The sequence below is a fragment of the Macadamia integrifolia genome, unplaced genomic scaffold (genome assembly GCF_013358625.1).
Source record: "Macadamia integrifolia cultivar HAES 741 unplaced genomic scaffold, SCU_Mint_v3 scaffold495, whole genome shotgun sequence".
NCBI classification, from domain to species: domain Eukaryota; kingdom Viridiplantae; phylum Streptophyta; class Magnoliopsida; order Proteales; family Proteaceae; genus Macadamia; species Macadamia integrifolia.
The window spans coordinates 171,253-188,211 of record NW_024870466.1 but is presented as its reverse complement, the minus strand read 5'-3'; the positions used below and the strand labels follow the sequence as shown (position 1 = coordinate 188,211).

Here is a 16,959-nt window from a genome sequence, read left to right as displayed (position 1 = left end):
GGGGGAGGAAGGACCTATAGGGGTGAGGCACATGCAAGTCTCAAGACACCCTGGAAACTACCTCTAGGGCACAACCAACTGTGCTTGGAAGAAGTACACTTTTGATGATACTTTTTTTTTTTTTTTTTGATAATAACATAAAAATAGCATTAATATATAATATTTACATCACATTGACTATGTTTGTTAGTTTTACAAGCCATATTAAACATTAATTCCATAACTAGATGACTTCCTACTTCTTTGCAGTGGAGGGATATTGTGTTTGATGGTAATGAGATCGCATGGAAAGTTGCAAAATGTAGGAGGCCAAGCTTCCTTTGTAGGATATGGAATAAGGGACGTAATGCCTTGTTTGCGAACCATATTTCATGTATATTACATCATTTGGTACTAGTTGTCCTCAATCCTACAAGGATACCTTCCGTTTCCACTGCTTCGTGCTGAGTACTTGTAGTAGTATTTGACCCGATGAACCTAAACTGAAATTGTGATATAATTTAGTATCCCATCCTAAAGCTTAGTTCAAAAATTTAGTTACACCAGCACAAACAAAATTGGATCAGTCAAACAAGGTATAGGAAATCTTTTGTTCAAGCTTGCCAGGACATTTGTAGCAAATAAAGCATTAGTATTCATACAATTGGGGGAAATATTTAAATCTGTAATCCATTTATTGATGTTATGTAACGCATAGTTTGGGTTTGGACTACTTTAATTTTGATACATTTATATCATTCCTATGCTTCCATATAAAGTAGATATTTATTGCAAAAACATTGAAAACCCAATTGAAATCTGATTTTGAAAGACTTTTGTGAGAAAATAAATACTTTACTGCCTGAAAAAATGAAGTTGCATTGGTATTCTGTAACCGTAGTCCAAGTGGTCCCGCTACCCAAATATGCATTGCAAACTCGCAAGTAATAAACAAGTGAAAGAAGGATTTTGTAAAGCTATTGCAGAACACACATGATTTATCAATGTTCATCCAATGTCCAAAAATGTCCATGACTGGTGTTCCATTATGTTTGGCTTTCCAAAGGAACATTTTAAATTTACCTGCAGCATTTTAAAATCACATTGAGCAGAAAGTGGACTAGGATTGGTGGTCCCCTTACTACCATTCTTCGATCTCTTCCAGATTTCTGAGCTGGTCCCAGCCTTATCAAGCATTGGTGAATGTTGGTGCCTAGTCCCAGGCCAATGATTGTCGTGAATTGAGGGAGTTAATGCCTTCGTGAAATACCCTTTTGCAAATTTTTTCTTGATCTTGGAAAATAGACAAACCAGTATACTTTTCCTGAACAAAATTTTCACTCTGGCAGTTAAAGGTGGTAGCCCGATTTCCACGGGATTAAGCATCATCTCAAAACATTTCCCTACACAGGGGATAGCATTTTTAATGGATTCTTCAATAAAACAAGGTTTAGGAATACCTAATACCTAAATCCAAAGAGGAATGAAAGTCATATCCTCATCGCTCGTGGTCGTGTTCTTCAAAACTCGATCACGAGTAGTGCTAAGGTGTAAGGTGTATCATTGATGTTTCAAACCACCATAGGGAGTTTTGAAGAACACGATCACGAGCACAAAGAAAAATACTTTGTTAAGGCAAGAGATTAATGTAACACCCTTAGATTCCCAAAGGCTAATGAGGAATCGCGAAGAACAACTCAATTAAGTTTAGGAAAACTTAAAATAGAACCAAAAAGGGAAATGGGGGATGCATGACAGCCCCTGGAAGAGACCTCTTCAGCAAACTGGGGACCACCTTGTTAGAACAACCCATGGGTTCGAATCTGAAACCCCAGTTAAGGAAACCACACAGAGAAACAAGAACACGAATTTGATAAAATTATGGAGGATCGGTTTGTACCTTGCACCTAGTATATTGAGGACGATTGATGCCATTCTTCATAGTTTCCATCTCTTGGCTAAGGATCTTCTACAGCCCCTTAGACCTCTTTGGTTCTCTCACTTTAGTGGTAAAGAGGGGAAGAGTGAATAATGGTTATAAGGACCCAAAACCCAGTATTTATAATACTGCCCTACACCCAAACCCTAAACCACAGTGGGTTGGGCCAGCATATCCTTAAACTTGAAAGTGCACCGAACCGGTTCATGCAACTTGACTCTCACCCATTTAATCAACCTGAATAATTAATTAAGCCCATAAATCCAATAATCTCCCACTTGAGCTACATTAATTTTAAGGATGTCTTTTAAATTGGTGTGGCCATGAAATCTCATTACATTAACCACTCTTACTATGATTCAGTTGAAAAATCACTCACATCAAGCAACAATAGAAGATACACCTCAATATATGGTATACAACTTTCTGTCATTATAAACGTAAGTAAATTTCTCAACACGAATCTATATGAGATATTAACATGAAAATATTGACATATCCTCAAATAACACTATTGTCATTCCATATAGGTCCTATGATATTAACCTTTACTGTGGCATATCGTCTTTGATATGAGATTAATATCTAACTGTGGCAAATATTACCTTTAAACTATGGCAAAAATATTGCCTTTGATTGTGGCAAGTACTGCCTTTTAAACTGTGACAAAAATATTACCTTTGAACTGTGGCAAGTACTGCCTTTTAAACTGCGGCAAAATATTACCTTTAAACTGAGACAATTACTGCGTGTAAAACATGTTCGAATGAAACCATAAAGTAATTAATAAATGGAATAATTGTGTATAATATAAATGCTAAAACATAATCTGAATCCATCAAATTGTGCCCTAAAATATACAGGCTAAAGTTTCAAAACATAAACAAGTAATCAATAAGAAGCAAAGCTCCCACTACCCAAACATATCAAAAACTCAATAATACTCATGCTAGAAACATGATATTTAAACACTCCCACTGGAAAAGCCTTTGTAAGAGGCATGCCATCATCCTGTCAGTGACCAAGAGTTATAACTGAAACTGTCATATTTGGGCAAAAGAACTCATAAATCAGTGTCTCTTTCTAATATGTGAATATTCATTCACAAACCTTTATGACATCACATTTCGAAAAATATCATCTTTACTGTCAAAAAATACGCAATCAAATTGAATGTTCACAAACTTTGATGACATCACCTTTGGGAAATAAAACCTTTACTGTTGAGGCAGACATAATTGAATTGAATGTACCACTTTAGTGGATTTCATTTCATCCTATAATGTTTTCCCTGTTGGAGATATATCTGTGTATAGGAATATACATTTAAATGTGTCATTAGGACAATAAAACCCATATAAGAGTCACAACTGTAACTACAATTCTATCATTTGGGCTAAGAATGCAATGATCCTCTTGCAAATCCACATTTACTATGAAAAAGACAATAACTTTCGAGGTCCCCTTGCCTTTGGGCTTAGAAACCTTTAGGTCACTGCCTCTTTTTAATTTTTTTTTTTTTTTTTAGTAGCATCTCCTTTAGACAAAAGCACCAACTTTGCTACCCTGAGAGAAACCATGAAAGAATAAGATGTGTCACTGTGGTGGATTTCACCCCACCCTTTCATGGTTTCCTAGAAATGTATTATGCAGCCAAGCATGTGCGGAAGCTTACACCCAGTTTTAAACCAACATGTTTATTCATTATAAAGTGTTCCAAATATGACATACAAACACAAAATGTCATTAATTTTCTAAATTTCATCCTCTCACTGATCGAACCATATAAATAGTAAAAAGCATATAGTTCTATCCTCCCACTGGTTTGACTAGTCAAATAGGGTTTGTCAAATCAGGTCAAACCAGAGTTGAATCGAGTCCTAAATGATCAACCAAAGTCAATTCGAATCAAGGTTGATCAATAGGTCAATACAAACCAATTGAACCAAAACTTATTAGATGGATTAGTTTCCTTCCTTAAGACCCATAAAGCTATTACAAAACTAATAAACGCCCACTTAGGTTAATTGATTTAATGTAAAGCCCAATAAAAAATAACCATTTTGAACTTAAACCAAAGGGAGTCCCAAGTCCATCTTAGTTAATAAGGCAACATGATCCTTGATATACCCATGTGAAATCCAAGGAAAGGATTCATCATCTTCCTTATGAGTCAAATATCTTTCTGCCTTTTCATCTTGTTAAGGACCCAAAACCCAAAATTAAATAGGCTAGAGCAGTAGAGATTTGCATAATTATGTGTAGCATTACATCGATTTACCTTGCAGCCACTGGCTAGGCCATAAGGTTGTGCGCAAGGCCAAGATGCCTTATCGAGCCTAGGGAGGTGGTTGTTAAGGCCATGGTATGTGAAAAACCGAAAAACAAGATTGGGTATTCTAAATCAATAAAAATGGAACATATTATTGCCCATTCCGATGAAAACCCATTCCAAGCCTCCTCTTTACCTTTTGAAAAGAAAATCCCAATAACAACCCATAACAAGCATTAATGAATTAAAAACATCTTCTCAGTCACCATCATATCCAAATTGTTTCATAAATTATTAAACTCTATTGGGGATCTAAGGCCGTAATCAAGAAAAGGCTTACCACTTTTCTAAGGTATTATTTTACTTAGCATGACTTGGGTTTGTGATGCTAGCCAGCAACGACAAACATATAGGTGCTCATGCACCTTCGATCATTAGCAGGAACCTTGGCATTAGTTATGGTTGCGACCTACCTTCTTTCCTCTTTCAATTGCAATTACAATATATACGTAGGACAACATCAACAATAATCTTAATTCTTAAACACCATTAGCTATGGCATAGAGATAGAACCTCCTAAACAAGAAAGTCACATTAATCATATAAAGATTGAACATCCATTCACCAAACCAGACAACATTAGTGTCTTATACCATCACAACAACGCAACAATTCAATTGAGAATGAGAACTTTTATAATTAAAATAATTTATGATAGATCACTATTCTATAAAAGAGTAACTCATTAGGGGAGTAGTTTCTAGGAAGGAAACAAAAACTTAATGAGACTCAAACTTCCAACGTGTTTGGTCACTAGATTTCATTAGACTTTTTTTTTTTTTTTTTTTGGTAGAAGAGATTTCATTAGACTTGATTGTTCTTTATTATTAATTTCTGTCAATAGGCCCACTAAGCTTTAAATATAACTTCAAAACAATTTCTGTCAATAGGCCTATTAAGCTTTAAATAAAACTTCAAAACAACCTGGCCATTAGTTTTTAAATAAACCCAAAACAATTTGACTTAAGGCCAGGTGTGTAATATCACAGGTGTGTAATATTACATCCATAAGAAGAAAAAAAAATCCAATCGTCTTCTTCTTCCTCTCCTCTTCCCAGCCGTTGTTTCTTGCATGTCTTTTTTTTTTTTTAATTTATAATAATAGCCACCGATGATTGTTCATTACCAAACGTCGATAAAGACCAGTAACGACCAACCATAATCAATTGATAGAAGAACACATAGCCGCAAGGGTTTGGTTTGTTTGGCACGATTGCGTGTGCTAGTTGCCTGGCTGCGAGGATTGCGCTAGCCATGGGCGTGAGAGTTGCTTGTCCCTTGGTTCTCTTAGCCATAAGGGCCTGTGGCATGTGTGTTGGCCACGATATATGGTGGGAAAAATGGGGGTTTGTGCTACAGCTTTGGCCATGGGTACGATGGTTTTTTATTTTTTATTTTTTTAAATAATACCAAAACTCTCACTGATCAAAATATCAAATCGATCAAGAAACATAACCGATTCAAAACTAAATCGATTCAAATAGACAAATGACAAGAAAATCGGTTCTTGTCCTGTGTGGTCAACTCTGATACCACTTGTTAGAACAACCCATGGATTCGAATCTGAAATCCCAGTTAAGGAAACCACACAATAAAATAAGAACACAAATCTGATAAAATTATGAATGATTGATTTGTACCTTGCACCTAGTATGTTGAAGACGATTGATGCCATTCTTCACAATTTTTCTCTCTTAGCTATGAATCTTCTATAGCCCCTTAGACCTTCTTGGTTCTCTCACTTTAGTGGTAAAGTGCGAAAAAATGAATAATGACTGTAGGGACCCAAAACCAACTATTTATAATATTGTCCCGCACCCAAAATCCTAAACCACAATAGGTTGGGCCAGCATATCCCTAAACTTGAGAGTATACCAAACCGGTTCATGCAACTTGACTCTCACCCATTTAATCATTAAGCCCATAAATCCAACACACTTTTTCTGGATGCATTCCAGGTTGATCGAAAGTTGCGAAAGTGATGTTTAACTTTTGGCTTCTGTCGGTCAGAGCTACCAACACCAGTTTTCGTCGTAGGCGAATGCATATTCAAGAAAGCAGTAGGTGTTGTCGAGTATGGGCCAGATTTGGGCGTTTGTGATTTCATTGATCGGTTTGTGCAAACAGAGTACAAAGTGGAGAAATATCACAGAATGAGGGGAAGAGGAAGATCGACTTGGGGTGAGTAAGAAGAAAGAGTAGGGAAGAGAGAACTAAGATCTTGAAAATAGTCAGGCATATCTTTACAGGGGTGAAGTAGTGAGATGGGAAACAACTAATCCTAGTTGAGTGTAGCAAGGCCCATAGTGGTAACTGGTTAGTGAGGGTTAAAAGATGAATTGGGGTAGAAGAGGTAAAAAGGCACTCAAAAAGTGGAAGCATCGGTTCTTCACCTAGAAACTAGAGTTAGGATGAACAGGGAGGGAGGATTGTTGTGGATCCAGTGCATAGCACACTGGTTGCGTAAAGCATGCGTCTGGAGTGAGGAAGGTCTAAGGATTGACTCGTCACATGTGTTCTCCCCTCCCCTCTATCTTCCTATCATCCCCCTCTAGTGTGCGTGAGTAAAGTCCCTTTGGGCAGTTCCTTAGAATGTAATAGTAAAAAAAAAAAAAAGGGAGGGAGGGAGGATTGCCGTAGCAGATTGACCTGGTAAGGTAGGTAGATTCAGGTCGAGATTATGAGAAGATGAAACTGGTGGTTTATGGTTGGCTTTCAAAGGGTTTTCTCCCTCTTTTTTTTCTTGCTTTTCTATTAATTTTTGCACCATAAAAGTTAGAAAGGCCTTCTACTTTTGATGATAATGAAATGATGTCTAAAAGTAATATTAGAGGAAAATTAATGGAAAAGCATTTAGAAGAGTCCCCTCAAAAGGCCCTCTCAGAAGATCAAATTGAAAATATCTCATCAATCCCTGCCTCCAAACTAAACCAAATGACATATGATGAGTTTGTATGACTTAACAGACATCCTATTGTCACTCACTTTAGCACTTGTCACTTATTTGTATTCCTAAGGAGTCCAATATTGTAGTAGATTCTTTAGCTAGAAAGGCCCGAATGCTCAAGTGTGCAACCTTTTAGCCAAATTCAACTGCATGGCTACGGAAGCTTTCTAAGTCAGAAACCATGCCCCACCCACCCCAAAAAACAAAAAAGCAATATAATGACCTATCTTAGAAATGACCTGAAGTTTTGTTTCTTTCTTTTTTCTTTTATTTCTTTTCGGGAAAGGTGAAACTACCATTCCCCCACAATAATCTTCTTGATTCGAATTTCATACCTAAGAACGGATCTTGGATTTGGCACAGTATCATTAACATCATTACCCATCTAAAGAGAAAGAGTTGTTGGAAAATAAGATCCTATTCAACAATGAATGAATGAATGAATTGATATGGTCAGTGGAATGTTCCCCTCCTTAAGACATCTTTTTTTTCCAAGTCCTCTTGTATTTCTATCAATCTCCATTTCTCCCCACTCTTCTGAAGATAGTTTGATCATCAATACCGCCACTCATCTGGATCTTTCGAAGACCGAATCTGATAACTTGTTATTTTATCTGGTTTGCCAGGAATCAAAAAATTAAGCAAGGTTAAATTGTTCAATCCTTTATTAATCATGTCTCAGATTAATAGATGGATTAGTGAGCTCAATCTGACCCCATAAACCATAAAGATTGTCAATTCAAATACAATCTTGCCCGTGGTAGCAGACCCTGTTTTTCCATGGCCTTATTACCTGGAGCTTATTCCAAGCACATCCACTATAATGGTCATCCCCAAACCCAGGAGGCACGATAGGCAGTAGGCGATATCAAAGGAGTCCGACAAAGACGAATAGGGTTTTCTGCCATCACCATCTGGACTGAATGCAAGGAGATTGTTACGGTGTATGAACAGGAACAGGAACAGGAACAGGAACAGGAACATGAATGTTGTCCTTGGGGGCTCTTCTTTTTCTGGATCTCAAAAACACTTATGGAATTTGGATCTCTAAGCTTAGTTATAATATGTAGGAGTAATGATCATCATCTAGCTAGATCTGACAAAGTTTGTACTGATGATAAAGCATGCTCTAATTTCTTCTTACTAATAATGTTTAGTTTTTAAACCAAAGGAAAACCAAAAAAAAAAAAAAATGTTCTATAAGTTATGTGAATTGGACTGCAAGGCTCATGAGGTTCACGCATAATCTGTGAAACATTTTAACCACCATCCAAGAAAGAAAAAACTAAAAAATTGCACAGTTTTAAGGTTTCCAAAGGACAGTAACGTTTAAGCTATTAGCACCATCAGATAAAAAAAATTGCACGGTAATAAGGTTTCCAAGGACAGTAATATTAAGCCAATCTAGAGTTTCAAACAAATAATCCCTAGTTAATGAACACAAATAAGTACTTTAACCTCGCATCAGTATGCGCATGCAGACTATGCTCTTTCAATGATACAAATATGGACTGATCCTCTAGCTGATCATAAATCACAAAATGTGCGTAAGATGACCAAAGCACATCTACTGAGTTCTGTTAACTGGCTCCAGTGCTTCAATCATGACCACGCTATTTCCACGGATAACCTGAAGGAACAAATCTAATGGTGAGGCACCTAGAAAATATAGTTTTAACAGAAATAACATAGGGGCAAAGAACTGGAACCTACCACCATGCCTATCTCATTTTTCTCATTGCCATTTACATCCACAGTGTTGTCGATAACCAGATTCATGAACTGATCAAATCCACGAAGGGTGCCAACCACTACCCTGTTAGCATTCAGCTTAACTGCAGCAGCACAGACCAGTAGTTTAAAGTTCTAATCAGAAAGATGTCAAGAAAATTCGGAGAATAGCCGGAAAAAGGTGAAACATAGGAAAAGACTACAAATCTATACTGGATATTATTGAGTGGTTCAAATCATATATTTTATATGAGTTTGTACCATTTTATGGAAGTATTTTAATATTGACAGTTTTTGATAGGTTTAAAACTAATTGGGGTCAACTAGATGAATCACATTTCTCCATTCAACTCTATTTAAAGTTAAATTTGTTTGTTATAGCCCCAACAGAAATTATAAGAAATAAAGTATGTGAGAAGTTTTCCTTGACACCCCACCTCAGAAGAACTTCCCAGACAGCTTAAATATCTACCACAGGGCAGTTGGATGGGGCTGATATTTCTGGACAGCAAGACCATAAGGTCCCATGCTCAAATGTTAGGTTTTAGCCAATGGAATTCGTCAAGTTATTCATTCAAAAAATGATAAAAAGGAAATGAATGACAGAAAAGACACAGGAAAATGTCAATATATGGAAGTTTATATGATTAAATCTGAGTTATAATTTGACTAGTTGCAAATACAAACCATTTCCTAGATGAACGGATTGAATTCCTTATCACCCTTCCATGTGGCACAGCAAGGTGTACTGTAATGTAGATTATCTTCCTTGAGAACCATGAATCATCCAGTAAAACCTTTGCCATTGTGACCATTATATGGTTTGTAGACCAATGGCTATTTAATCATTTTTTATTTTTTTATTTTCAAAAAAACCCACCCCACAATCTACAGCAGACAGCAGAAAGCAGTAATCTATTACAGATTCGATAGGTGAAAGCAAAGATCAGATGGAGGTGTTCAACAGCAATACAGATTGCCAAACATGACACCTTGATGTTGATCAAAGCTTGAAGAAATAAACACCAAAACATTGTTCACATTACTGTTCATGGAACACTGTTCACGTGAACAGTTGGAGTGGTGGTTTCCTTGATGGATTCTTCTAAAAAATCTCATTGGATCTTTGGTTTTTATTTTTGGGGGCAATCCTCTTTCTATTTTGTTAGTTTCTACTTCATTTAGTTTTCATTCTTGTTTCATTGCTAGAATTTTATTGTCTCTAATTTACTTCTATTTTGAAGTTTAAAAGATTAGGAAGTTAAGTTACTTGGTGTACAAGCCCCAATATTCTCTTGTAAGGGATTTTCTAAGTGTTTTATTTCCATTTTGGTTTTAGTTCCTTTCATTATATCAGTAATGGACATACTGAGTCCTCTGAACGATTTATGAATGAAATTTGAGGCTTGCTTTGTGCAAAAGACTGTGAGAGACTGAGGAGAGAGGCCTTTGTGGGTCAGATGCCTAGGTGAGAGTGAGAGGCTCGAACCATCTATCCTTCCATATCCTATCTTCTTCCCCATTCTTCTCCCTTCATCGACCTCACTCTCATTATTTGGTATCAAAGGCTATTCAGAGTCTACCATGGCCAGCAATGAATTAAGTCCTTCTGACATAGCCGACAACCAAACGGTTCATAATTATGTTCTTAGGAGTCTAAGCATTTATTAGAGTGCATGACCATTGTTGAGCAAAAGTCCGAAGCCAAGTTTGGTCACCTCTGCCCTCCACCCCCAAGAGATGCTACTGTGGCAGCCATTGAAGCTTTGAGGACGGAAGAGCAAGAAGTAGACGGTCCTACGGAAGAGGTCTATGTCGAAGACATCAAAGTAGACACAACTGAAACAGTGATAGATGATGTAGCGGTCAAGAACACTCCACAAGAAATTATCAACAAGGATGTTGTTGTCCTTGAAGAGATGAAGTACATATCTGAAGCCTTTGATGAGAAAGTTCCGAAAGTTGAGGACTCTATGGATATGACAATCACATTTGATATTAATTCAGAGGTTGAGCACATAGAGTTCATCATGCCACCGAAGTTCTTTAAAGAGAAAGCCCCCCCCCCTTGAATATTACATTCCAAACGTATGTGAGCTATCAAAATACTTTTTTCTGTTTGAAACTAGATGCACACCATGCCAAGATTGTCCCTAAACTATACAAAACTCAAGATCGATTTTTTTTTAGACAGGGCGAGATGTAAATCAAAGCATGAATAAGAAAAGGACCAAAAACACTGTTCACATAAATAGTGGTACTTAAAGTGAACAGTGGCATGGGGCCCATATGGACTGCTGGAGTGATGGTTTCCTTGATGGATTCTTTAGAAGATCTTATTTGGTCTTTAATTTCTATTTTTGGGGACAATCCTTTTACTTTCTATTTTGTTAGTTTCTATTTTATTTAGTTTCCAGTCTTGTTTAATTGCCAGATTTTATTGTCTCTCAATTACTTTCTATTTTTTAAGTTCAAAAGATTAAGAAGTCAAGTTACTTGATTTACAAGTCTCACTATTCTCTTGTAAGGGACTTTCTAAGTTGTTTGTTTCCTTTCTTATTTTGGTACCTTTCATTACATATTACATATGTAATGTGTAATATGTAATGAACCTCTGAGTCCTCAGAGAGACTTATGAATGAGTGTTGAAGCTTGCTTTGTGCAAGATTCCGAGAGACAGTGAGGTGAGAGTGAGAGTGAGAGGCTCGAGCCATCTATCCTTTCCTATCCCTATCTTCTTCCCCATTCTTCTCCTTTCTTTGATTCTTACGTTTCTATTTGTCTGGTACTGTGTTGCTGGAACCATTTGTTAATCCTACCATAGGATAGGTCATCATCAACGTAGCTCTACATTAAACCTACTGTAAAGCAAACACAGATCTGTACATGAAAAGTAGGTGTGGGTCACTGACATCAAATATGAGTGACCTGCTGGAAATTTTTGAGAAATGAAGTGGCCGTGTTACACAGATTTCACTTCCTCCTTGGTTCCTAACAAAACTTTAAGAAAGATCCTTATAAGAGCATATGCAAGATGGAAGGAGCAACATATATGAATGACAACACAATGCATAATTTCAGATAAGTACCAACTCAAAACACTTGCTTTACTCGAATGCTAAGGCCTTGGATCCCAATGAACATCTATATCAATGATAAATTCCCATTCCCATTCCCATTCCCATTTCCATTCCTAAAGACTTCCTTGAATCAGAAACTTCACCCCTAAGAAAGCAGTATTGCTCTCCCATGAAAAATCAATAGTAAGAATGCCTACTGGTGTGGCCCATCGTGCAGCAGCCAACAATCTTTTCAAGATGTTCCTCAAATCTACCTGTTTTGGCACTGGAGAGAGGTGATCCCTTCAAGGAACCTCCAAGACAGAATAGTGCATGAGTGGATGCATCTCCGGCTGACATGGTCAAGTTGAATTTTGATTGATGTCCTCTGGCTTATCCAGGACCTTCAGGAGTTTAACCCTCCTTTCTCTCATATGAATATTATAGAATCCTTATGGAGGAAAATAAATCTTGTCATTATTCCGAAAATACAAAAGAAGTAGAAGTGCCTAGGTATTCTGCTTTCTCCAATGGAGAATCTTTGTCAACGCTTTCTTTTTAATGTCAACCTGAGAATATCTTTCACCATAGTCTTCCATGACTAATGCCCACTTAAATGTTGCAATAATCCAACAAGCATGATTTTCACCAAAGTCACATAACGACCTTCAATATTCAACCACCTTTCAACTTTTTTTCTTCACCCTTCTTTTAACAAAAGAAAAAAAAAAAATGTACTAAAAAGCAAACTTTCTGCAATGTCATGGAACACATTCGAAGAAACAAACATCTGCAAGCTACCTATGTTTGATCAGTTGACCAAATGGAAAAAGTATATTAGTAATGCACTTCTAGCCACTTTTTACGACCACCATAATGTGTAGGCGGCATAGTGGCTTAGCCAACAATAGGGTTGGCAATTCTTCTGTAGTGTAGGAGATTTTTTCAAATATTAAAGTCTAGCTCAGGGTCTGATTTGATGATTGAATAAACTAGGTTCAGTTGTTCAATAAACCTTCTAACATGTACGGCATATTAAATATAACTACTCTCAAACTCTTTTTGTAACTTTGCCCATTTAAGCTTATTGGCAATATCACAAGCATTCCTGACATACTCCTGTAGCTCAGCCTGTTGAGCCATCTTTTCTATTAACTCATTATATATCCATTATGTTTGCCTCAAATTCTTGACCCGCTTTGAAAAATGAGTGAATGACCCACTCCGACATATTTTGGTGGCAACCTGAATGGGATTTTTTTTTTTAAGATCTAAGATGGTAGCAAAGGGGTTGGGCCGATAGGCCCGGAGTCTAGAATTGATCTCATATGGGGGTGTGGAGGTGTAGCCCCCGCAGTACAGTTCGACCTGCGACTTAGAGGAGTACATAATGTACCATCGCCTTGTTGAGCAAGTATTGTGATTCGGGGGTTTCTGCGTTAGGGTTTCTGGGAGAGTTTTCTACCTGAGATTTGGGTGTTCTTGATTGTTCTCCACTATAACTTCCTTTTCTACATAATGAATCATCTTCTTCTTTGCCTTAGGATGTAGCATACCTCATCGGTGTGTGAACATCATTAAATCTCTGTGTTGTGTGAATATGTGTTAGTTTTTCCTTCGTATTGGTTTGTGTTTGTTCTAACAATATCTTTAGTGATCCACCGTGCTATTTCAAAATCAAGTGTTGGAGCTTGAGGGGAACGAGGCCAAAGAAGGTGATAGCCCTGTAGATTCGTTCCCATGGTTCGATCCTTCCCACTTCCCAGTAAAACACGGCATGTTCGAATTCTGATTGCTGTTACACGAGAAAGGGGGACCAGCCTCTATGCCTAAGTATTCCTCAATGACCGATAGCGTACAAGTTCTGTGAGGAAAAGGTGAAAAGAACCCTATTTAGGGAGTCCAATAGAGAACATGGGATCCGTTGCAAACAATCAGTCAAAGGAGCGGAGCTTAGAGCTGGCGGGCGCAAGAATGCCAGCCCAAAATTGACTCATTTTCCAACTTGGAACTGCAGTTCGAAATTTCAGTCGAAACAACTGAGATTTCCCGAAATATTCAGTTTCGACGAAAGTCAAATTGAAAGTTGAAACTGGATTCAACTTAGTAGGAAACCAAAATTTCAGCATTTCAGCCACAATCTTGGTTTCGACTTGGTTTCAGTACAAAGCACTGTTTCAATCAATATTGGTTGAAGTTTCAACCCATTTCATGAATTTCGAGTGGTTTCTTCTGTTGGAGAGGGAAAATTCTGATAAAAAACCCCAGATTTCAAAATATTTTTGCCAAATCACCTAAATTTCTTGATGGAACAAAGTGTTGGAGACTACAACAATGCATCTACAAATACGGTTTGCCGTAATTGATCAAGATTTGAGTTAGATTCAAACTTACAGGTATACCCTTTTTCCCAAAGATTTCAAGCTTTCCGAAAACTCTATATTGTACTGAAATAGAGTTGGCAGAACAATTTCGTAGGGGTGTTTAATATTTTGGCATACACTACCAGCCTAGGATACAACCAAACTACACCTTTTTTTTTTTAATTTAAAGGTTCCAATATGTTTAGAATGCTTAATTAGGGTTTCCAAAAGTTTTGGGCCAAAATATTGCTATTTGACCACCGAAAAAGCCAAACAAAATGGACATCCAAAACATGTAGAGTTTTATTTGAATTTTGATTGAAACCCGAAATATATTTTTTAGGACCTGGAACTGACTGTGTTGCATTGCCACCCATGGGTAACAGTGCATCTGGCCAAGACAAACAGAATTATTCAAACCTTTATATTGTATAACAATTAAACATAACTCAGCCTTAATGTCCTAACATATCAAAGTGGAATTTTAGAACACCATCGGGCCCAGCATCTCATAGATATTACAATTAATATTCATGTCTGGCTATAACAGCACATAAAATGAGAGTAAGGCAATACAAGGAAAATTTAGGACCAGAACCATATCAAAGGACTTTACATTTTGGTGCACATTCAATTTAACTATGTTTTCGACCAGGCTACTTCTTTAATACACGAGAATTAGAAGGCATTTCGGCCATGCATCCTAACTTCAGCAGAAACTTAATGTCCTAATCCATGGCTATACTCAAATCCAAGTATGCAACAGATTGAGACAGTTGTCCATTTTTTATTATCTCAATCGAGATTCCCAACATCCAATGGTCAATGTAACTCACACGACCATAAAATTTGAGTTTAAGACATAGTTTGCATATTTCACCTTTAATATCAGTTAGCCATTGACTCTTTTCTCCACACACCCCCACTTCCTTTTAGTCTTTTGGTTTCCAGATAAGTATTTAGAGATTGGAATCAGGGATCCAATCCCGATATGTTTCCAAGTCAACTAGGCTGAGTTTTAACTGAATCGGTCCAATCTCAGGCAGAACAGACCTCCCATCAAGTTAGCAAATGGGATCAGCTAGTCAACCCAATGGAGAACATTCAAGACAAGCAACTTACTATATCAAGACTTGATGTAGTGTCAGAGGCATCCTACTGGCAACCATTTCTATTTATATGGGGACTCATGAACACACTTATAAAAAAAAAAAATTCAGAACACTCAAAGTTGCAATTTCTATGAGGAACAGGAGTGTGTAACTTTCTGATGATTATATGAACTGAAAAAAAATTGAACAAGCTCAATCATGACTCAATCAATAGAGAAAAAACATGTATTAAAGGTTGGTGGACTGACTTCTGTAATATCAAAGAACTCAAGCACAAAAGTTCCATCAACAACTCGTCAAAAACTGAAATACACAATGTGCTTCCATTGTAGTGACAACCATACAATACATAGCGGGGGTGAAAGTGTAATAGTGATCAGAAATTTGGGGGAGTGGGAGGTAAACATCCCTAACTAGGAGATTTAGAAGGCAAAGATTATAGCAGAAAAAACTTACTCTGAAGTTTCTTATCCATGTATCTGTTCCATGAACATAGAGGAGGTAAACCAGTTAGTACGACAACATAAATAGAGAAAAAAAGAATCAGCAGACATTAGAAATTGAAATGAAGGGAAAAAGTTAAAGCCAAGCATAAACAGAGATGAAGAGACTTACTTCTTCAAATCCGGGGGCTGACCAGACCTACTCATGATGGCGATAGAAATGCTAGAAACATACCAAAAGACAAAGAGTAAGACAGAGTCATTAAACCCTAAAAACAGGATATGGAGGAGGCACAACAATCTACAGAAAAACAGAGTAGAGCAGACTACCTACTAGAACATGTTTCAATTATATAGGTTAAACAGCCATGGTAGCTACAAAACTCATCATCTAGTTTTGTGTGTGTGTGTGTGTGTGTGTGAGAGAGAGAGAGAGAGAGAGAGAGAGAGAGCAACTACATACCTAAATAGAAACTGATCGGTTAAAAGATTAAGGTGTGTCAACCACAGTTGTCTACAACGGGGAAAATGGGAATGGTTTAGAGAGAGAGAGAGAGAGAGAGAGAGAGAGAGAGAGGACTACAAACCAGAGGTGGTGGAGGCAGTGGGGAGATGCAGAATGGGGCGGGACGGAAGGTGTTTTGGGCTTCGCTCGAACTTGAAATGGAAAAGCGATGAGTTCAGGGTTTTCCCTTGTGCTCCGTTTGTTTCTAGGCAAAGGTGTAAATCGATATGGCAATAAAGTCCCTGGCGCATTGAGCCCTAAGTGATGTAATGGTCAAAATCCGAATTTGAATTTGAATTTGAATTCAAATTCGAATTCTTCGAATTCATCTCGTATTAGTACTCATTTAGGGGTATTTGTGTTCAATTAAATGGTATCCAAAATAAAATCTAAATTATTCCTAAAATAATTATCATATCCGATTAAATAAACAACCAATGATTTTGAGGGTTCTTAAAAATTTAAACAGGTTCTAGAGAATGAGAAAAATAATTAAAACAACTTAGATGGATTGAGAGCAAATTATATTCATTGGGGGGAGAAATGTCA

The 16,959-nt window shown here is 37.2% G+C and overlaps 1 protein-coding gene across 3 annotated transcripts; it reads right to left on the bottom strand.

Annotated features, from left to right (window-relative positions):
* Positions 1-8,568: 8,568 nt before the first annotated feature.
* LOC122068953 (probable small nuclear ribonucleoprotein G) lies at positions 8,569-16,664 on the bottom strand. Of its 3 annotated transcripts, XM_042632861.1 has the most exons (6): positions 16,493-16,664; positions 16,369-16,419; positions 16,078-16,128; positions 15,919-15,941; positions 8,911-9,032; positions 8,569-8,827 (listed from the first exon to the last, which is right to left on the bottom strand). In XM_042632861.1, exons 3-6 carry the CDS (start codon positions 16,110-16,112, stop codon positions 8,765-8,767), a joined length of 243 nt encoding a protein of 80 aa, XP_042488795.1. In that variant the 5' UTR covers positions 16,113-16,128; positions 16,369-16,419; positions 16,493-16,664; the 3' UTR covers positions 8,569-8,764. The 3 variants fall into 3 exon arrangements, with proteins under 3 accessions (XP_042488795.1, XP_042488796.1, XP_042488794.1); XM_042632862.1 differs by lacking the exon at positions 16,369-16,419; XM_042632860.1 differs by having other exon boundaries at positions 16,369-16,663.
* Between the last annotated feature and the right edge of the window lie 295 nt (positions 16,665-16,959).

Coding starts and splice junctions, on each gene's coding strand:
- LOC122068953 (XM_042632861.1), bottom strand. CDS start 16,112: ATGAGTAGGTCTGGTCAGCCCCCGGATTTGAAGAA. Junction 15,942..16,077: donor CAGCCCCCGGATTTGAAGAA/GTAAGTCTCTTC, acceptor TTCATGGAACAG/ATACATGGATAAGAAACTTC. Junction 9,033..15,918: donor CATGGATAAGAAACTTCAGA/GTAAGTTTTTTC, acceptor GTGCTGCTGCAG/TTAAGCTGAATGCTAACAGG.